Genomic DNA, 21,828 nt, shown 5'->3' on the forward strand with positions numbered 1-21,828 from the left:
ATTTGTGTTGCTGTTAGCCTGGAATCTCTTGCAGTGTCATGTTACTTATCATGAGAGCCAGCTCTTTCTCTCCAGGAGACTGGAGATGTCCCATGAGGAGGTGTACTTCTTGTGTGCAGGGAGATGGAGTCACTGGCCTTTCTCTGTCCCACTGGCTTGCTTCAGGAGCTTTAGTTGTACCTGGGCTGAGCCCAGAGTCCACCACTTGGGCTTTGTGCAGTAGGACAATCCCAGCAGGCTTCAGGAGCCTCTGGCCTCCGCTCTCAGTGCCCTGGTGAGTGTGGCCAGTAGACTGCCTCTCAGTCACAAGCTTCCTAGTGGCAATGGGCCACTGCTACTCTCTTCTCACCAGAGTCCCTGCTAATGAACGCTGCCCTTGTCTAGCCTCCACTAGAAGTGGCTAGTTCAGGGTTAGGGGTGTAGCTCGGCAGTAGAGCACTTCTTAAGATGTGCAAGGCCCTGCATATGGTGCCCAGTACCACAAAATAAACAGCAATCAATGTGGCTACTCCAAAGGAGAATTCTTTTTCCAACCACTGCTCCTGTGGCTCAGGGCCACCTTCTCTCATCCACGTTTCTTTCTCTCACTGCTGGTACTTGAGGGTTTCCACCCATCGCATCCTGGATGCTGTGTAGAACGCCGAAGTCTTAGCTAGGCTCTTCCAGATGTTCCCAGCTGCTTCCTGGGACCCTGAGGCTGCAAGCCTGCTGTAACAGGAAGTGGGGTGGTCTAGGTACCTGTCCCTACTGGTTAGGATCTTACTTGGGACTGAGGTATTTATCACAAGAGCACAGGGTACCAAGGGACGACAAATGTAGAAACGCATCAGCTGCCCTGAGAGGCTTTTTAAGAATAGGTGCCACCAATAAAATAGCCCAAACAGGAAAACCAGACACACCACCCTGTCCTCATTCTGGATACCCCCCTTTTCATCTTTCCATCATTTAGATGTTACAAGATGTCTTAGGAAAAGCACTCAGAATTCTAAGTAGTGGACTTAAAACAATTTGTTTTATGAGACAGACTATATTTTTATGCTTTCAACTTATTAACAGAGTTACTATTAATAATGAATTCCCATAAATAAACAATAAACTCATTAATAAGTCAAACCATTCCTGTAAGGCATTAGTAGTCCGTGGCATAGAGCAGACCTCCAGTGGATGGCAGCTGCTGCTGTTAATACTGCAGCAGCATTTCCAATGGGAAGAGTCGCGGTGCTGGTTATACATCCATGTAAATTGTCCATTTCAAAACGCAGTGAAGGCTGGCTTGATTCCAGAGAGATGGGGGCATGATTTATTATTGCTAGAACGTGCAGGAATGTTGAAATAGTAATCTTGGTTTCTTGAAGGTTGGAAACTGCCCTATACCACACTAGTTTTCACTTTGGTTAGGTGTAAGGTCCTGAGCAAGAAACAGTAAGTAAGGCCAGTGAGATACAGCGTCTGACTGCAAGTGGAACTGAAATATTATTTTATTCATTCATTCATTCATTCATTCATTCATTCAATAAGCAAATATTTATTGAACACTTATCATGCCTAAGATGCTGCACTGTCCAGAAATGGAGAAGGTCACCTTGAGGTAGGTATACTACAAAGATTCCCACATGGAGCCTGTTTAAAAAGAAGGGCTTATATATAGGAAGAAACCAGAGAGCTGTCTGTCCAGGCCGCAGCAGCAAAGGCAGTTGTAGAATTGTGGCCAGGTGTCCTGCGGCCACAGCGAGGAAACCGTTTGCCTTCTAAACCTTCAGGAACATTTTACAAATCAAACTATCCAGTCCTCTTGGTCCTAGATCAGTGACTCCGTCTGAGCTCATTGACCAGTTGCTTTTAGAGCGTGCTCTTCCTAGTGTGTGGACAAAGCTGCTCCCTCCAGCTCCCGCGTCTGAGTGCACCTTGGCCAGCTTGCTCCCATTTGCCAGGATCTTGCTCTGAGGCCTGGGCTGCTGGCATCCCAGCTGCACGTTAGTGGGCGTGGCTCCTGTCCTCAAGGACACAAGCCAGCATTAGGTCAACAGCTGGGGCAGCACAAGTGGCCGGGTGACCTGTAGCCACAGGAGATTGGGTACTGCTCAGGCCATCCGAAAATTAGGAGCATCTGCCTGTAGCAGCGATGTAGGGTGAGTACTGAGTACTGGGCTTCACTTTCCCATATTCCTCTTCGCTTCTGCCACAGGGTGTTTTTAAGTTGGGTTTCCTCTCTACTCTCCCCCCCCCCCCCACATCCCCACCCTCGTGCCGGCTTGGTTTTGTAGAAGTTAAATTTTAATTCTAAAACCGGAGCAGACCTTCCCATACTGGGCCTTTCCCTGCTCCGGTCACACAGATTTTTCCATCCTGTGTTGCAGAAGGAAAAAGGCAAGTTGATCTCTCTAGACTATGCTGAATAGACGTTAGAGTTCTTCGTGTAAAGGATCAGCGTCTCTTGACTTTAAATTGCATCTTGGTTTCCATATCTTGCCTCTTTTCTGCAGTAACTGTTGTCTCTCCCCCGGCAAATGTTTGTTTGGATAGGGTATTTAAAGATTCAGAGGAATTTAATGAGATACGAGCAATTCATCTTGGTTTAAAGGGAAGATTCATTATCTCCAAATTATATAGATTCGCTGTTAAGTCTCAGATACTTTCAGGCAGCTTTTTCATTATCTTCCTATCAGTTTTGTTTTGTTTTGTTTTTTCCTTTTCCTGTAGAGTGATTTAGCAGTTTATTTCCCCTGATAAGCAACGCTCTTTTAATTTACCAAAATACATTGTATGAAACATACTTGGATAAAAATCTGTGTAGACCAGAAGACTTTCCATTGGTCCTGGGGGAGGGGTACAAGCGTGTCTTAACTCAGCGGTGGCGGCGGCAGCCCCAGCTGTGCCTAGCCTCCTTCAAGGTATTTTCAGTGTGTTGATTTCTCATTTCAGCCACAATTACAAGTTCATCGGAAAATGATGACCGGAGTGGCTCCAGTTTGGAATGGAGTAAGGACGGGAGCCTAAGGTTAGGGGTTCAGAAGGGACTGCTTCCTGACCGGAGGGCCGATAACTGCTCCCCAGTGGCAGAAGAGGAGACCCCTGGGTCAGCGGAGAGCGAGCTACCCACGGCGGAGCCCTCAGCTGGAGATGGTCCCATCCCTTATTCTCAGAGCTCCAGCTCGCTAATAATGCCACGGCCCAACTCAGTTGCAGGTAAGGCCACAGCTCTCCCGGCGTTCCTCTCTCCAAGCCTCAGGGTTCTGGGTTCCCTTTATTCACACCCCCAAATTAATCCAGACACAAGCCAGCAGTGTGATCTCTTCCTGAGGCCTCAGTTTACCCATTGCACACACACAGGGTCTTTTAGTGGTCCCTTTACTCGGGATCTCTTTGTAGGTGAGGTGGAAAAGTTCAGAAACTCCACCCTTGGGGTGTCTTTTATTGAGAGTGAAGCTGATGCCAGCTCAGAGGATTGCTAATTCAACTTTAAAACTTGGTTTTGTGTGGTGGAAGCTCATCATAGCTGGGAGGTCAAATGCTTCTGTCACATTCAGCCGTCATGGAACTCATAGCCGAAAGCGTGTGCAGTGGGAGCAAGAGCAGTGTCACGTACACACCTACGGTTGGGGGGTGGGTGATGATGATGGATGTGTGTGTGTGTGTGTGTGTGTGTGTGTGTGTGTGTGTGCGTGCGCGCGCGCGCGCGCGGGTCGGTGGCCCATCCTCCAACAAGGAATATGGAAGGTCGGGGGTGGAGCTCCAGTCTGTGCTTTGTGAAGGTCTTTCCTGTCTAGGTTTGTGCTCTGGACTGCATTCAGAAGAGGTGCCTGGTCAGGTAATTCTTTGTTACCAGCATAGTGCTTAGAAGTGTCCCTTCACCACCGTACTGACTCTTTGTACATCAAAGGATCTTCCTGTAATTTATGCTGGTCCTTCAGTATGTGCTAGGTCATTCTGGCTGCTGATGGGTGGTTTCATTTTATTTTTTTATGATGGAACTCTGAGGCAGCTGGTAAATAAATAGCCTTAATGGAAAAGTTGTGAGGTACAACTCTAATTCACTTTCAAAGGAAGCAAAGTGGCCTTGTTCCAGAAGAGGGATTTGGCCCGTCTGCTAGGGAGAAATACTAGAGAGCATTATGTGTATTGATTGATGATTCTTCCAAAAGCTCCCCTGTCCCCCACTACTGGCTGCCCCTGGAACATAATACGAGGTACTCAAGATGCTTTAGGCTGTAGTTACTTAGTTACAGTGAATGGGTCACTTGTAGTCTCCAAGAATTTGACGGCTTTAGTTCCCTCAACAAAATAGCACACTTACATTCAGAGTAACCCATCTTTTTTTAAAATTAGGAAACTCGTTAATACAATAGTTTTAGCGATGTTAACAGTATTCAGTTGGTGATGACCTGTCCTGCTAGTAGCTCTTTGGATGTCTCTGGTTGTGTGAGGTGATAGTGGGTGTGAGCTGAGTTTTTCCAGAGACGGCCTGGCTTACAGAGCCAAACTGTCTGGTTTCTGCTATGCTCACCTGATATGTCCTGTGTGTGCCCTTGAGCTAGAACTCCTTAGGAACAGCTGGCTTTTACCTCTGGGTTTGAGCTGACTCCGTGGCTTAATGGGTTTGCTCACTTCCCTCTTGAATTGTGCTGCAAACCCAGTGAATAGTCACAAGAGAGGCAGACGGCTGTCTTCCCTGAGCTTCGGTTAACTAGTGAGGAGTCTGGTAGCTTCTCCATGGCCGCCTTCCTGCCACCAAAAGCACACCTCTGCCAAGAGAATGGCACCATGTGTCCGGGGTTGTGGGAAAGAGTAATGTTCAGTTGTGTGGACTGTGTTCAGCTTTGTTTATGTAGTAGGTTCAAGGCAAGCTGCAGACAGGGAGGACTTAGTGTTCAGACTGAAACCAAATGTGATGGGCCATGAGGTAAAGTCTTGTGGAAGTATTTGTGTGTTGTCATCCATGTAAACACAAAGTACCACTTGGTAGGAAGCTGGTCTATGGGTTAAAGAGAGGCAGCTGATTGCAGGCCTCTGTTGATAGCTGTCCACATGGGACCTGGACCTGAGGTGAAGGGGCAGGTAGTCCCTGAGATCACCAGCCATTCCTGTAATCCAGCCTCCTGAAGAGAAGTGTAAAGAAGAAGGAGTTCTTTAAAAAAAATTTTTTTTTAATCAAAGACTTAAAAATAAGTCGGTTATGATTAGAGATTGTAAAGGGTTTTTTTAGAGTTGGATTAATTTGAAGTGTGTTGCCTATCACATCAAAAGAAATGACATGGACTTTTTTTTTTCCTTCCTTAAAGACAGGGCTCAAAGACTTAAAAATTGTGTCTTGGGTAGTCTAGAATTTGGCCAGTTGATTTTACTATTTTTAAAATTTTTTTTTTTTGTGTGTGTGTGTGTGTGTATGGGTGTTCTGCCTGCATGTGAGTATGTGCACCATGTGTGTGCCTAGTGTCCATGGAAGCCATAAAAGGGATCCCCTCGAGCAGGAGTTGCAAACAGTTGTGAGCTGCCATGTGGGGGCTGGGAATCAGATATCACGCACAGCGTGTGCATGCATGCATGGGTTCCCACGCACCTCGTGCACGGCTTAGTCACAGAGGTGTTAGCCGTGGGTTTGCTGCAGTGTGACATTGTTTGGCCTCTGATTTTTCTCGGCCCAGGATGGTTTTTAGCATTTTAGGTGGTAACGGTGTAGACTCTGCGAGCCTGGCTCTAGATGCTAATGTCTGGGAACCCGTGGAAGAGGGCAGGATTTCATCATACTTGGAAGGGAGTGCCTGAGCTCATGGCCGAGCAGCTGAGGCCTCGCTGTTCCTGGTCTCAGGTATCTTGGCGGCTTCAAAATTGCCCTAAGAAGTAGAGATCGTTGCAGCTGCCATGATGCAGCTTGTAGCTCAGCCTAGTCATGGGTGTTTATTGTTTGAAACAGTCTTGCCTTGTAAGAGCCCCAGTCTGTCAGTATTTTACGGTCCCTTGCCTCTGCCACATGAGGTCTGGGATTCTTGCATGTGCCCCATGCCAGCTCTTAGCTGTGGTTGAAGTGGAGAAGCAGCCATGTGCAGTGACGTTGTGCAGACTGCTTGCTCTGCTGCAGACTTCGGAGCCAAGGCTGGTGTCTGGAAAAGCTGAAAAGAGAGCTACTTGAAATCTCCCCATCTCCTGTATCCACATGACACTGGGGCTGCCCCCCCCCTTCTTTGATGTGAATGTCTTTTACAGTCATGTGTATTTTTTAGTCTTTTCAGTTGTCACAAAATTACAAAGTCAATGTCATGCTCTGAGGGACCAGGGAAAGGGGAAACAGAAGCCTTTTGAAACTCAACGTGTCTTTGTATTCCTTAGGACCAAAGCCCTGGCTCTGAAGTGAGTTATAGCCTATGACTGTGATGGGGCCTTCTGCTCGCTCCACAGTGGTTGCTTTCACTGTAAGGCATGTTGAGCAAAGGAGCTAGAATCTTAGGCCTCAGGCATGAAGCAGGGATTAGGTTTCAAGTTGTGTTTCTACAGGGAGCCTGGAGGGGTGGGGTGGTCTTGTAGCCACAGTACGAAGTTTTCCCTCTGTAAGATCTCTAGAGAAGCTCAAGACTCTTAGTGGATTAACCTGCTGAAGGCCACTGAAAATCCTGCCTGAGGAAATTACTCCTTTTCTTCTCTTGTTTATTTTCTTGAGACAGGGCCTCTTGTAGCCCAGGCTAACCCCAAATTGTACAGCAAATCCTTACTCAAACTCCTGAACCTCCTATCTCTATCACCTAAGGGCTAGGGTAGGGGTTCCTGACTTACACTACAATACCAGCTCAGCTGACTCTTTCCAATGTGGAAGATGTACATAGCTCCTGACCATGAGCAGAACAGTTCCTTGAATGTGTACAGTAGGTAATTAGGCAGTGGATGCACACCAGTAAGATGTGGAAACAGGGTTTGCTGCCTGGGAGGACAGTGGGTAGAGCCTTTGCTTGACTGTTCTTGGAGGCTGTGTAAAAGGGGACTGGACATCTCCGAGTCAGGCTTTCATCCTTTGAAAGAGTGGAGCGTGATGTTGGACTGGGTGGTTTGTGTGTCAGCTTGTCCCAAGCTAGAGTCATCAGAGGAGGAAGCTTCAGCTGAGGAAATGTCTCCATGAGATCCAGCTGTGAGGCATTTTCTCATTTCGTGATCAATGCGGGAGGGCCCAGCCCATGGTGGGTGGTGCCATCCCTGGGCTGTTGGTCTTAAGTTCTGTAAGAAGGTTGAGCAAGTCATGAGAAGCAAGCCAGTAAGCAGCACCCCTCCATGGCCTCTGCATCAGCTCCTGCCTCTGCCATCCGGCCCTGTTTGATTTAGTTCCTGTCCTGACTTCCTTCAGTGATGAACAGCAATGCTGAAGTGCAAGCCTAATAAACTCTTTCCTCCCCAACTTGACATTTGGTCATGGTGTTTCATCACAGCAATAGAAACTCTAAAAGACAGATGTGAACTAAAGAGGAAAAAAAAGAATAGGGAGGTGAAGGGAGCTTCGAAAGGCTCAGGATAGAGGATGCTGCTCCAGGTGGCTAGATGCTGGTAACAGCCCGTGAGAGCATTTTTTGGAGTACTGAGTGCCCAGTTTGACTTCTGTACCCTTCATCCTGGTCCTACTAAGCACTTGAAAAGAGTACGCCCTTGGAACGTAACTCTTCCCGTAGTCACTACTTACCCATACGTGCGAAAGACCCTTAATGATTTTGACAGGTATCTATGTGTTGTGCACCTTTCTGTCTTGGTCAGAAATAAATGACATACACATATACATATATTTGGGGTTTTGTTTTTGTTTTTTGAGACAAGGTTTTCTATATGTAGCCTTGCCTACCCTGAAACTCTATGTAGACCAGGCTGGCCTGGAACTCATAGTGATCCAGCTGCCTCTGTCTCCCAAATACTGAAATTATGGAGGTATACCATTATGCCTCGCCTCATATACATATATGTATTTTATATACATGCACACATATATAGTTGAAGATTAAGAAACTGTTTGTACTTTCGCTGGCAAGAGCTAGCTTTTCCTGTTCAAGTGCTGTGGAATTGTACATGCAGAATCTGCTTATTTAATCAGGAGGGTTAGAGTTCCAAATAGGACAGAGCTTCCCAGAGCTGCAGAGAATAGTTCATGCCATGTGTTAGCAGTGAGTACTCAAGTCCGCCCTGTGATACTGGGTATCAGGTTTGTTTGCTTGTTTGTTTTTCATTACAAAGATTTATAGTGAAGTTGATTTCTTTCAAGGAATAATGGCTAATTCTTGCAACCAGGTCAACATAACATTAAAAGTGAGTAGTGTTTGTTTCAATTTTTCAAGATAATAGTAATGCTGGAAACATAAGCTGGTGCAAATAATTATCCTGAGGTAAATTTTCTTGAAAGTTGGAGCTGAACTGCTTAGTAATTTATAGTGTACAGTAGTCTAGGTGTGGACTTAAGCTCAGTTTTACTTTCCTCCTCTAGCAACAAGTTCTACCAAATTGGAAGACCTGAGTTATTTAGATGGACAAAGAAATGCTCCTCTCCGGACTTCAATTAGGTTGCCCTGGCACAATACGGCTGGAGGTAGGACACAGGAAGTTAAAGGTATTTATCCTTGCATCCTGGGTCATAAGCTTGCCTACTAAAATGCTGAATGTCTGATAACCAGCATTCAGACTGTGTTGGAAGTGTGATGTGAAGTATGTTTGTACCCTTCTTTTAAGTAGTATCTTAAAGGTCTGCTGGGAGCCAGCATTAAGAACATGAGGCTTCTTCCTTAAAGCACGTGATTAAATTACTTCTAGAATGGAAAAATAATTCTGTGATAAGATAGTTGCCATCACAACCCATTAGTTTTATTTTGCTCCCTTAGGCCATATCAGCCATGTCCTATGGCTGTCCATAATGCACAGCTGTATGTTCAGGGACCCTGCCTGTCCTATGGGCAAAGCACCATGGCACCCAGATGACGGCCGTGCCCTTGAATCTGGGAAACTGCATTATATCTGGGCGGGGGTGAAGAAGCCCATCTTCCATATGCCTTCAGATAAACCAGCCAGGCATGATGGGAGCGTTCATTTCGCTTCCTCTGTGAGCTTGAAAATAACTTGGGAGTGTTAAAGGGCCAGTATGTCATTTTAACAGGATACTTTGGGGGGCAGGATATAATGAGTAAAGTATTACAGACAAATTTATAGAACCAAGTTAGACATACTGTTTCCTTTTATAGTAAATAACTACATGCTCCATAACCATGCTGTTCGTTTGTTTTAAAGCCCGGTTTGCTCCCTACAAGCCACAGGACATCTTGTTGAAGCCTCTGTTGTTTGAAGTGCCAAGCATCACGACCGACTCTGTGTTTGTGGGAAGGGACTGGCTCTTTCGCCAGATAGAAGAAAGCTTGAGGAACACGGAACTGGCGGAAAACAGGGGAGCGGTGGTCGTGGGCAACGTGGGATTCGGGAAGACAGCCATTATTTCCAAGCTGGTGGCACTAAGCTGTCATGGAAGCCGCATGAGACAGATTGCGTCCAGCAGCCCCAGTTCATCACCCAAAAGTACGGCCGTGGTTGCTACTTGTCCAGCTTATTATATTAATGTAAGATAGAGAGATGGAGGGAGCCGCTATTTGAATAGATGGGAAGGACCAGCTTTCCTTAAGGTGTTCTAGCTACTGTATCGGGTCCAAGGTCATAGGTTAGGTGATACTTCCAGCCATTGTAGTGTGGTGGTGGTGGCAAGGGGTTGTTTTAGCTTTTTGCTTGTTTTCTTTGGGAACTTTTTTTTGGGGGGTGGGGGGGAGGAGTCATTATAAAGGTGTATTAGCTACAGTCTGGACTGATGCCAGCCTTTTTTTTTTTTTTTTTTTTTTTAATTGGTTTTTGGAGGCAGGGTTTCTCTGTGTAGCTTTGCGCCTTTCCTAGAAGTCGCTTTGTAGCCCAGGCAGGACTCGAACTCACAGAGATCCACCTGGCTCTGCCTCCTGAGTGCTGGGATTAAAAGCATGCGCCACCACCGCCTAGCCTATGGCAGCCTTCTTGTGTGGAACAAGACAACCTGAACCCTTGTCTTCTTCTCTTCACAAAGGGGGTTTGCATGCATGCACTACTACAGAGGTTTTTTTATCGAGACCTGGTGAAGTTTTGGTCTTAAAGTGCTTGGAAGAACAAAGTCTAATGTGGGGTTTTTTTTCGCTTTTTTTTTTTTTTTTTTGGTATGCTTGTGTGTCTAAGTGTGAGTACACTTGTTTTAACTCCCTTTATCCTATGCAGAATTCTTTTGTATCCTGTTCACCACAGCCTTTTCTTCTGTGCTGGCTTTTCCAAAACTAAGAAGACTAATTTAAATAGGAGACAGAATAGCTAAACTCTTGCTTTCTTACTTTGTGTATACGCGAGTGTATGGACAAGGACTCTCTGCATCCCAGACGACCTTTGAGCTTGAGGTCCTCTTGCCTCTGCCTCTATCCCAAATGCTGAGATACAGGCACACACCACCATGCCTGGCTTCCCTGAAATATTTCATCAGCAGTGAACCTGTAACAAAGAAAATGTCTTGAAATGGGAACAACTTTTGTTTTGATTTTCAAGACAGGATTTTTCTGTGTAGCCCTGGCCATCCTGGAACTCACTCTGTAGACCAGGCTGGCCTTGAACTCTAGAGATTTGCCTGTTTCTGCCTCCCAGATGCTGGGATTAAAGGTGTGCACCACCTGCAGCTTGTTTGTTTGTTTGTTTGTTTGTTTGTTTTTGTTTTTGGTGCCAGAGGAAATATGATTAGGAATGCAGCCATCCAGGGCATGGGAGCTGGTGTGCTCATTTGAGACCTCTCATTTCCATTCATGTTTGCTCATTACTATTCAAGTTTGTGTGGGACTGATTCAGAAGTGTCCTCCACACTCGTGTTACCACATGCTTATGTTGCATCTGGGTGGCTCTCTCTGCAGCATCAGATCCCACCCAGGACCTCCCTTTCACTCCATTACTTTCGCCAAGTTCTTCCACAAGTGCGCTCAGTGTGGCCAAAACACCTGCCGGGCCTGGTACTGCTGAAAGCCAGAGACCAAGAGAGGACGCAGTGAAATCCCTCGCTTCTAAGGTAACCTGCTCTTGTTTCAGAGAGTCTTCCAGATAGAGAATTTGGCATTGAAAAATGAGTTTGGGAGGGGAATTTAAAACAGAAACAACTGTTTGTAGACTGGGAGCTGGTGTGGAGGAGTGTAGCTTTTGATAAAGTATGATTGAGTACTCCAAATAAGAGGTTTTAATGAAAATAAATCCCAAAGACAACAGCAGCGGATTTATATCCATCTGAACCAAGTTCAAAGAGTTCCTCAAGGCAGCAGAAGTCATGTGTACTCAGCCCACATCCATCCTGACAAGCACACACCCTTTCATTCGCTGTGTGAGCGGAGATGAGAAAGAAGCTCTTAACTCGGCCCAGACCGCTTCTGCCTGGGCCCTGTTGCCCTGGGCCTGTGGGTCTCTGCATCCTTCAGTCAGTGGCTTCTGAGGAGGTTGTAAAAGAACTTTGGCTGACTTTTTTTCCTCTCTAAACACTTGATCACCAAGGACTTTCTGAGCTCTTCCTTCGCCCCTGTGTCTAACACTGGCTCCTAGGCCACCTTCCTGCATGCAGGCAGTCACATTTCCTGCCTTGATGAGCCGCTCAGTCTTCATGGGCACTGGTGGAGGGATGTGACGAAGCCGGAAAGCCATCTGAGATGGCAGTGATGAGGCCTACCTCGAGAGGATACCCTGTGAGGTGGTACAGATGGACTGAAAGGAATGCCACTCAGCCCAGCCCCCTCCCACCTTCCCCAGTTGCCCCCCCCCCCATCCCCCCCCAGAAGTCAGCTGCTTCTGGCACAGTGAACCCACATATGACCACTGATTCAGAGCAGCCCTCTAGCCTTGGTGGGATGATCTGAGAAGAACAGCAGTCTCAAAGCTGCCCTTACTGTGGTGGTGTTTCACGCACCCACAGTAAGAGACATACTGTAATGTGCACACGCACGGGTCACAGAAGCAAAGGTGTTACTGAAGTCTGTTAGCCTATGTCCTATAGCATGTTCTGTGGATTAAATTAACTTTATTCAAACTTTAAAAACTGCCCGTGGTTCTAGATGGATTTCATGGCCTGCTCTGGGTTACCAAGATGCTTGGGTGAAACGTTGTGCAAGACTATGGTATTGGCTATCTTGTTAATGGTTTGCACAGGTTGGGGGGTCCTCATGTAGGTTCGCGCTAATGTGTGTTTGTGTAGGAGTTAAAAGGCAGTGAGCTTCACCCTAAGGGCTAATGACAGATGTAATCTGAATTGGAGGTCATGGATGTTCTGTGTTGCCCTGAGAAAAGCTGCATCATATGCACTGTTGCCAAGTCTGCCGTCCTGGGATCCCGTGCGCGATCTTGACAAGGTTTATCCCGCATCCACGGAGCCAGGGGTCTGTGGCCTCTTACTGTAGGATCTGCGGGGCTGAGTAGCATGGTGGGGACTTGGACCCCTCTAGAAAGCACAGTGCACTTTCCACCTTGCTCACCTCATACCCACATTCTTGCTTTCATCCTCATTTGCAAAGTGGCGTGGTTTCCATCACTTCTGTGAAGCATCCCTCTTGTTCCCAAGGGCTCTGTCACTGGGCCAGTGTGGAGGAGGTATCTCACAGACAGCCTGCTTCTGCAAATCTGCCCTAAGGAAGGGAACCCCTCAGACTGGCAGGCTGTAGGCAGCTCTTCCCTTTCTCCCCTTGCGCCCCTTCACATGATAAGCAGATTGCTGGCAACTTCTTGGCTGTCTGTCCGTTTTGAATGTCTCCGTAGCATCCCTTGAAGAAGTAAGGATGTGGGGAGGGGGTGAGAGCCATCCCTGCCAGGAGAGAGAAGCGGCTGTGACTTTGCAGCTTGGGTTCACAGCCGCCAACTGATCCTGTGCTTTTTGGATGAGCAGAGGGTCCCCCCAAGGTGCTGCTGATCAAGAGAACAGAAATGGGGTGCACATGGTGGTGCCGGGAACAGGGCTTGCTTGGAGGTGCTCTAAGCCAGATGAGGCATTAGGCTTTACAAATGCCTTTTACTAATCCACATTCAGTACAGAGAACAGTTGTGCTGATTTTTGTGTTAATCAAGGTGGATTTGTGGCTGTAATTAATGGTCTGCTGAGAACTTAGCAAATCACACCAGTGAAGAACAGAATAAATATTAAGCTAGGGATGATGCTGATGTCTCTGCTTCTCCGTAGGTGGTGGCCTATCATTATTGCCAGGCTGACAACACATACACGTGCCTGGTGCCCGAGTTTGTGCACAGCATCGCAGCCCTGCTGTGCCGGGCCCACCAGCTGGCTGCCTACAGAGACCTTCTGATCAAGGAGCCCCAGCTGCAGAGCATGCTGAGTCTGCGCTCATGCGTGCAGGACCCCGTGGCTGCCTTCAAGAGGGGTGTGCTGGAGCCACTTACCAGCCTGAGAAACGGTACCTCCCTGGGCTCCTCGGGGCTGCTTCCCAGTACAGACTGATGCCCAAGTGGTCCTCAGAAGGGAGGTCAGCGTAGTCCTGGGGTGGTGGGGAGGGATATTGATGGGTCAGTACACATCTGGGGCCGCCACATACCTCCTCTGTGGTATCATTCCCGATGGAATGTCTCTGATGTGGATGAAATTGACACCTGAGCAGTTCTAAGGAAGCTGTGTAATGGAGGAAAGAGGAGACTTTCTGTCCTTCAGAGGTGTGATAATGGGTCCACGAAATGAGCCAAGAGTAGACAGATAACAGAACTTGTTAATGCCTGCAGTGCGTGGACATGGATAGTAACTGAGAGCAGGGCTTTAAGATTCCACCTCCCGAAGGATCGTCCACAAAGAGCAGTCACTTTTAGGAGTGGTAAAAAGTCAAAACAAAACAGGAAACAGCTTGAGCTTTCAGAGGCAGGAAACTAGGAAGAAAAATATATGGGACGATTAAATGCTAGTTACAAGTAATTAGTAAGCTTTGAAACCTAGACTTGTCCAGTTCTCCAGCCGCTGGGATACTGCACTCTTCCTGGTAGGAAGTTGTCTCCTGTCTGTAAGCTAAAAGGCCAGGCAGGGGGCTACCTGAACTTACTCCTTCATTGTTTACCCTCACAGCCCTTCACATTTCCAGGAGGCACATTCTGGTAATAACTGTAATCTGTGTAGGTGATGCACACACTAAAGACTAGGTGATACACACGCTGAAGTCTGTTACACTCCCAGGCAGCAGGGGAACCAGTGGATGGTTGAGAATCTTCTAACATGTTCTCTTTTCTTCCCCCCAGCCCCTGCTTAGATGAATCGATATCTAAAGCTAATACTGTTTCTAGGCATTTCCATTTCTTTCTTCCTTTTTTCCCCCTTGCCCCTGAATAGTCTCCAGATGGGGGTACCAGTGACATTGGTCTTTAAGATTTCCATCCTCTGCTCCCTCCTTTCCGAGTCACCTGGCTACAAAAAGCGTCTTTTGCTAGAAGATGCTAGAAAGAGGGCCTGAGATGGCAGTGTCATGCTTGCTCTGTGCTCTGAGCAGAAGGCTGTCACTGCTGTGTGCAGGACCCACTGTGGGCATCTGTAAAGCTGGGCTTTCACCACTGAGTGATTCGGGCCAGACAGTCCCTGGTGGCAGTGTGGGGGGAGCTGGGTCCTCATTCCTGGAGTCAGTCCACTGAGGAAGTCCAGTCGAGGGCCTGGTGTCTGCTCCGGGTGTAGCCTCTGTGTGTCAGTTCTCTTGGCTGCAGGCTACTCAGGTGACAGTGGCTTATGCAGAACTAGCTGTTGCATGGGTATGATTGAGATGCTGCTAATGTCTGTAATGCAATATGTTTATGAAAACTGTTTTGTAAGACTTGGTTTTCTTTTGGCTCAGTGCTCTTTTTTTTTTTTTTTCATTATAAATTTAATAGAAAATATGCTTCTTTGAAAACATGTCTTCTGCCATATGTAAACCTTTGTAGGTTTTGCTAACACTTTAGGCTGCGTGTTAAAATGCACTGGGTGGTGCCATGTTATAGAAATGTATAATTTCTTAATTTGGAAAAATTAATTTCATCTTTTAGAGCAGAAAATTCCAGAAGAGGAGTACATTATTTTGATCGACGGCTTGAATGAAGCTGAATTTCATAAGCCTGATTACGGAGACACGCTGTCTTCATTTATTATGAAAATTATTCCTAAATTCCCCACCTGGGTGAAGTTGATCGTGACTGTGAGAGCAAATTTTCAGGTGACAAAAGATTTCTCCCCTCTCTTTCCAAATTCCCACATCCCAAGTGTCCAGTGACACGTGGTCCCAGCCTCATGTTATAGCTCATTTACCTCCTGAATTGAAAACCATATCAGGACTTCAGAGAGTCCTGTGGGAACAAGGATTCTCAGGGGTCAGCCAAGAATCCTATCAGCAGGGAGTTGTCCCTGTCCTGAAACGGCAGTGTCTAAGCCTGGCCCACCATAGTGGGGTGTGCACTGGCTGAGGTCCCCGGCCATGTGATGTACTGGACTTTAAAAGTGTTTCCTGGCGTTTGTGGTGGCTCAGTGTGGGTGTGCTTTGTTTTATTTTGTAGATCTGGGTGGTCATGCTAACTTTTTTTCTCATTAAAGCTGAAATTAAACCTAATTTTAAATGGCATGCTTATTTGTATGATCCTTTGAGCCATACATCTTCAGTCATGTTCCCCTGAGTAGGCATAATTTGGCAGCTAGGCTGAGTGCAGAGGCTTGGTTAACTTCCATGCAAAGTGGAAACAACTGTTCCTCTACCTTCTTGTAGTTACTACATTTAAAACGGCACGTGCTTCAGAAGTAATATGAGAAGTTACAATTTTTCTTCTCTCTGCTCTTGGGGTTAGGGCTATGTTTGTCTTTGACACGAGAGAGCAGGAAAATTAATGACAAAACCATGCAGTTAGGATTCATCCAACAGTTCACTCAGGAGCTGGAGAGATAGATGGCTTGGTCATTAAGAGCACGGGCTGCTCTTTCAGAAGATGCAGGTTGGACTCTCGGCACCACATGGTGGCTCACAGCTATCATGACTTGTTCCTGGCATCCAACAACCTTGCTGTAGGTACCGGGCATGCATGTAATACACAGACATGCAGACAAAATACTCATGTTTCTAAAATAATTTTTTTGAAAGAACATTTACTTAAAATCCTTTTAAGAATGAGAACATGCTATACTGGAAGAGGCCATGGTTTTTGTTGTTTTGTTGGGAGGGGACACAGGCAGGGCTGGAAGTGTCATATTTCCTGGTGGGGTTATAGAGCCCTGCTATCTGATGCCGAGAGGGTACCTCTTATCTCAGAGTCTGGCTTTGTTCTTAGATGTGCAGTGTGGTTTGTGTTTACCCTTGTTTTAGAACCAGCCATTCAGGGATTATGGGTATTGGGTCACCCGTGGGGTCTCACTGCCCTGCTGCCCCCCTGTTGGTGTGGCCTGGTTGCTGCTGTCTACTTGGGCTCCTCCCTCTGCTCCTTTGGCTCAGAGTCCTCGACGAGGGCTTTGGGAAAGCCTTTACCGATCCTATCTCACATCAGGGTTTCTTTCTCTAAGCTTTTTATCTGTACCTTATCCTCTTACATGTTTTAATACAAAACACCGAGTCCCTGTGATCCACGAAAATCCTCCGTGAAAGAGAAGGAGCGAACCGGGTTTAAAGTGAAAAAGGAAACTCCGTGCAGTGCAGTGACACCGTGGGCTTTTGTTTTCTCCTAGGAAATCATCAGCGCGCTGCCCTTTGTCAAGCTTTCCTTAGATGACTTTCCCGACAACAAAGACATTCACAGCGACCTGCACGCCTACGTCCAGCACAGGGTCCACAGCAGCCAGGACATCCTCAGCAACATCTCCCTGAACGGCAAGGCCGACGCCGCCCTCATCGGCAAAGTCAGCAGCCATCTGGTGCTGCGGAGCCTCGGCTCCTACTTGTACCTCAAGCTCACGCTGGACCTCTTCCAGCGGGGACACCTGGTCATAAAGAGCGCCAGCTACAAGGTGGTGCCCGTGTCTCTGTCTGAGCTCTATCTGCTACAGTGCAACATGAAGTTCATGACCCAGTCCGCCTTCGACAGAGCCCTTCCCATTTTAAACGTGGCCCTGGCGTCCCTCCACCCCATGACGGACGAGCAGATCTTCCAGGCGATCAATGCTGGCCACATCCAAGGAGAGCAGGGCTGGGAAGACTTTCAGCAGAGGATGGAGGCCCTGTCCTGCTTCCTCATTAAGAGGAGAGACAAAACGAGGATGTTCTGCCACCCGTCCTTCAGAGAGTGGCTGGTGTGGAGAGCGGATGGGGAGAGCACAGCCTTCCTGTGTGAGCCCAGGTATGGGAGGCGCTTCATTGGCGCCCAGAGGAATTTGAGTTTGTGTCCCCGTTCTGTTCAGGAGAGAGTGAAAAAAATTTCCATACCTTTTTATAAAAGCTTCCCTCCTCTGGTTGCTGGAACCACAGGATTTCTAGTGTATTTGGGTGCAGGGGAAGCTGAGTGGTGCCAGGGTGGCGTTTCCTAGCTGCTAATTATTTCACTGGGGTGACTCCACCCACCGGCATGGCAGGTCATACATGGGAAGTGTGTCTCTGCTTTAGGGAATAGCGAGCTCATGTAGAATGTTTGCCCATGACCGGGGTCTGTCTCGGATCCTTAACCACCTGCCATTGTCTGACCCTTGGCTATATAGCACCTCATCCCAGGGAGCACAGGTGTGTGGGGGACAGAGGGGAAGCCCTTAACTTAGCTGTCTCCCACAGACAAGGCCAGCGCAGGATGCAGTTCTTGCAGGACTCAAACCACAGGAGGGTGGAGAGACAAGCGAGCCTGCCTGCCTGCCTGCCTGCCTACCAGCCATCACCTAGTGCAAAATAGGGTGAGAGGTCAGGAATGGAAGACTCCAAGTGCCTTTGGACACAGCCTCTCTCAAGCCCTCTTTCTGTCTGGCCTGCATCTTTGCATTCTTGAGTTCTCTGAGTCAGGATCGCCTCCTACTCCAGTGACAGGCTGGCAAGCTGCTGGATTGTCTCCTCAGAACTGTAGGGCACTGGGTTGGATGCTTGGGCCTAGAAATGAAGAGGCCAGCGAGTACCTGGGAGTCACATAACCACAACCCTCCCGACGTATGCTGATAGGTATAGTGCTGCTCAGTGCTATTGCTGGTTTTTTTCTTTCTTTCTTTTTTTTTTTTTTTTTTCTGGAGCTGAGGACTGAACCCCGGGCCTTGCGCTTGCAAGGCAAGCGCTCTACCACTGAGCTAAATCCCCAACCCCAGCTGTTTTCTCAGGTGATGCTGGACTCAGGTTTTACTATCTTTCAAACCTGGTTTAGGACCCTGGTTTAGATCGGCTACTAAAACCAAATTACCAGAGGCAACACAGTGTGTGCTGTGACATCGCTCACCAAGTTACAGGTTTTCAGGGAAAGCACATTTTTTGGAGGAAGAGGAGCTGCAGTTGACTTTGTAGGGACAGAAACACATCAGGAGACTCACAGGATGTAGACTGCTGGTGTTAAAGGAGGGGTAGCTGGCCTGCGGTCATGGTTGACCCTTGCTGCATTTTGAACCGAGGCAGTCCAGCACAGGGCAGAGCTGAGCGTGACAGCTGCTGCAGGACCAGTAACTACAGGCGGACAGCGGTCACCGGGACCTGAGGCTAGCAACCCCAGAGGTGTTTCAAATCCTTTCCCCGCTTTGTAGGCTGTCCCTGCTTTGTGGTTAAATCCACCTTACTTGCCTTGCTCTTGTTTCCAGTGCGCCCGAGGTCGTCTTCGGGCAGTCCTTGTCCATGCTAACAGCTCGAAGTGTCTCCTGTTTTCCTTCTAGCCCACACTCTCCTTAGTCTTGTATTTAAGTCTTGATTTTTGAGCCACTGTTTTAAGTGGTGAGAGATCTGTTCAGTGTTACTCTTCTGCTTAATTGAAAAGAGTCCTTTCCTCGGTGCATGTTAGTATGACCTTTGCTAAAAATCAGTTGGGTATAAGAAAGTGAATTCACTTCTAGAGTCTCTGTTGTATTCCCGAGGGGTGTGGTTGTTGTACACCATTGCCACGCTGTTTTGATACCTAGAGTACATTTTGGGAGGAAATTTTGAAGTCAAGGACTGTCCTGCCTTTTGCTTTGTTCTTTTTGTTCGTGCATTTTCTGTTTTTATTTTCATCTTGCAAGGATACCTCAAAGATTGTGGTGAACACTTCTCAAAGGAGAGATACAACTTGAAATCTCTGTGTGATGCTAGACCCCGTCTCCAACCCCAACCCCTACCCCCAGCCATAGCCTGGATTTATCAGCTCGTTAACCTTTCACAAGGACTCACGATCTAGAACCATCTCTGCTATTTTCTTCATGTGATTAGCTTGAGGAACAAAGGAATACAGGATACTATTGGAAGAAGACACTCCTGTAGAAAGGAGCCTCAGAAAGAGCACAGGGCATGCACTCATGCACGCACGCACGGCTGGCGGAAAGCAGTCTAGTTTGCCTGGAGCTCTTGTCGTGGTGTGGAGGACTGGGAAGAGCCAGCAGAGGAGTGTGCTAGAGATGGCCTCTTTGCTGCCATCTCTGGAGGATAGAGTGCCTGTGGGCAGAGTGGGGAGGGCACAGAGTGTGGTGGCTACTGTGCCAGCAGAAGGAGAAAGGGATAGACAGGTGGGGGCTATGGATCAGGTCTTTTCAGATCAGAGCTGACTTTGGTTTCGAACAGTTTGAGCCTGTGGGAACCTCTCTCCAGGGGCGGATCTTGTGTGGCCGTTGGAGAAGTTAGCAGTTGAAGATTGAACATCACTAATGGCAAGCTGTGGTGTGACTTGGTGAGGGTGTTTGACAGGGAGAGAGAGAAAAGCTTTCTTGGCTTCTAGAGGTGGAGGAGAGTTTCAGGGAAGGAGGTTACAGATCCCAACAGAGGTTAAGGGAAGTGAGGATTTGGAGGAGCCTATTAGAACAGAATCCTGCATCCTTAGAGATCCATTCTGCTGGGTTGCAAGGAGGCACAGAGAAGAAAGGGCTAGTTGAGCAGTTTGGGTTTAGTAATGCAGGAAACTGGGGTCTTGTTGGGAACATCACTGAGACAGTGTAATCCACAGGGAAGGGGAAGCGGAAATGCAAAGGAAAGAAAGTCAGATTGTTTCTTTAGGGCTGCTTCCTGCCTCCTCCCATAGTCTCTGCTTTGCTTTTCTGGTTGAATTTCATTATGGTTATATGTGTCTCCTCCAGTTGCTGAGAGCTCCTAAAGGGAGGTAGGTACCCAGTATTGTTCTCCCCAAGTTCAAGCTCTTGAGTCTGGTAGAATGCCCACTCAGTTACTAGCCATTAGGTCTTGGGCAAATCAGGCTACTTCCTTGTATAAACAGACAGGGCATTATAACGCAAAGTGACTCACAAGGTCATGTGGGTGAAGGAGATAGTTCAGTTCGGTTTCTGGATCTAAAATGGAGCCCATGGAGCATGAACGGACTGAGGAAGGCCAGCCATAGGAGGGTAGCATGGGGGGTGCACAGAAACAGAATGAGTGACAGGACTTCAGACAGGTGGGAAGCCATGTGCCTTGCTGAGAGCCCAGAAAACCCTTGGGCTGGCCACTGATGTCTGCACTTGCTTCCCCCACCGGCCCATCTGTAACCGTGTAATTTATAATTTTAGCATACATTAATTATACAGAGTAGGGGCTGGAGAGATGGCTCAGTGGTTAAGAGCACTGGCAGCTCTTCCAGAAGTCCTGAGTTCAATTCCCAGCAGCCACATGGTGGCTCACAACCATCTATAATGGGACCTGATGCCCTCTTCTTCTCTCTGAGGCTCTCTTCTCTCATGCAGGCATTGCACCCAAGTAGAGCTCTCATATACATAAATAATTAAATATTTAAAAAATTATACAGAGTAATGGTTTCATTGTATGCTTTCATATGTGCATTTAACATATACTGATCATAGGCAGCCCTTCCCACTACCCAATCTTACCCTCCCTTTGCCCCTTCTACCTCTGTTTTCTTCTAGACTCCACATGGGACAGAAAACATCATGCACTTGTCTTTCTGAGTCAGGCTTATTTCACTTAACACAGTGAGCTCCAGTTCCATCCACTTTCCTATAAATAGCATGATTTCATTCTCCTCTGTGGCTAGACAGTACTTCACTGTATATATTACACACCATGTATCTTCATTCTTAAGTTAACTAGCAGCTTGTATATGCTGATGCCATGACTTAGCTATTATGAAAGGCGTGGTGGTAAGTGCATGTATATCTATTGTATGCTGACTTTGATTCCCAAAGATACACACACAGGAGTGATTATGATTTTTAGAGGAACATACTGCTTTGTATGGTGGGTTATTCAGCTTACATTCTCCTCAAATATGTGTAAGGGTTCTCCTCTTGACCAGCATTTATTTTATTATTGCTGTTTTGTTTGAGACAAAGTCTTGTGTATCCTAGGTCAGCAGCAGGCCTTGAACGCATTATTTACCAAGAATGACCTTGATTTCAGATCCCCCTTAACCATCTGAGTACCAGGATTACAGATGAGCGACGCTCCACCACTTCTGCATTGCTGGGGATTGAACCCAGGATTTTCATGCATGCTAGGCAAGCATTATACCAAGCAAGCCTTATCAGCTGTGTTTCCTTGATGTTAGCTGTTTTGACTGACATGAGATAGAGTCTCAGTATATTTTTTATTTGAATTTCTCTAGTGGCTAAAAAAAATGAGCCTTTTTTTTTTTTTTTTTAAACTGTTGTCTGCTTACACTTCTTTTGAGAAGTGTGCGTTCACACTTCTCAAGCCAATCAGCATTTGCTGATTGGATTCCTTGTTCTTTAGCTGTGAGCGTTTTTGAGATCTTGATTGGTTCTGGATGTTAATTTTC

General features: G+C 47.1%; 1 protein-coding gene across 7 annotated transcripts in view; it reads left to right on the forward strand.

Moving 5' to 3' along the window:
• The window catches only part of Tanc1 (tetratricopeptide repeat, ankyrin repeat and coiled-coil containing 1), a 223,472-nt gene that overhangs the window by 158,138 nt on the left and 43,506 nt on the right, over nucleotides 1-21,828 (forward strand). For 5 of the 7 annotated variants that reach the window (XM_036184559.1, XM_036184555.1, XM_036184556.1 and 2 more), the window contains 7 exons: nucleotides 2,923-3,186; nucleotides 8,447-8,569; nucleotides 9,241-9,522; nucleotides 10,911-11,062; nucleotides 13,205-13,436; nucleotides 15,034-15,200; nucleotides 16,691-17,298. In XM_036184559.1, coding sequence (XP_036040452.1) covers nucleotides 2,923-3,186; nucleotides 8,447-8,569; nucleotides 9,241-9,522; nucleotides 10,911-11,062; nucleotides 13,205-13,436; nucleotides 15,034-15,200; nucleotides 16,691-17,298 — 1,828 coding nt within the window. The remainder of the gene's footprint in view (nucleotides 1-2,922; nucleotides 3,187-8,446; nucleotides 8,570-9,240; nucleotides 9,523-10,910; nucleotides 11,063-13,204; nucleotides 13,437-15,033; nucleotides 15,201-16,690; nucleotides 17,299-21,828) is intronic. The other 2 variants (XM_036184557.1, XM_036184558.1) reach the window with 1 other exon arrangement.

Source organism: Onychomys torridus, chromosome 4, assembly GCF_903995425.1.
Source record: "Onychomys torridus chromosome 4, mOncTor1.1, whole genome shotgun sequence".
NCBI classification, from domain to species: Eukaryota; Metazoa; Chordata; class Mammalia; order Rodentia; family Cricetidae; genus Onychomys; species Onychomys torridus.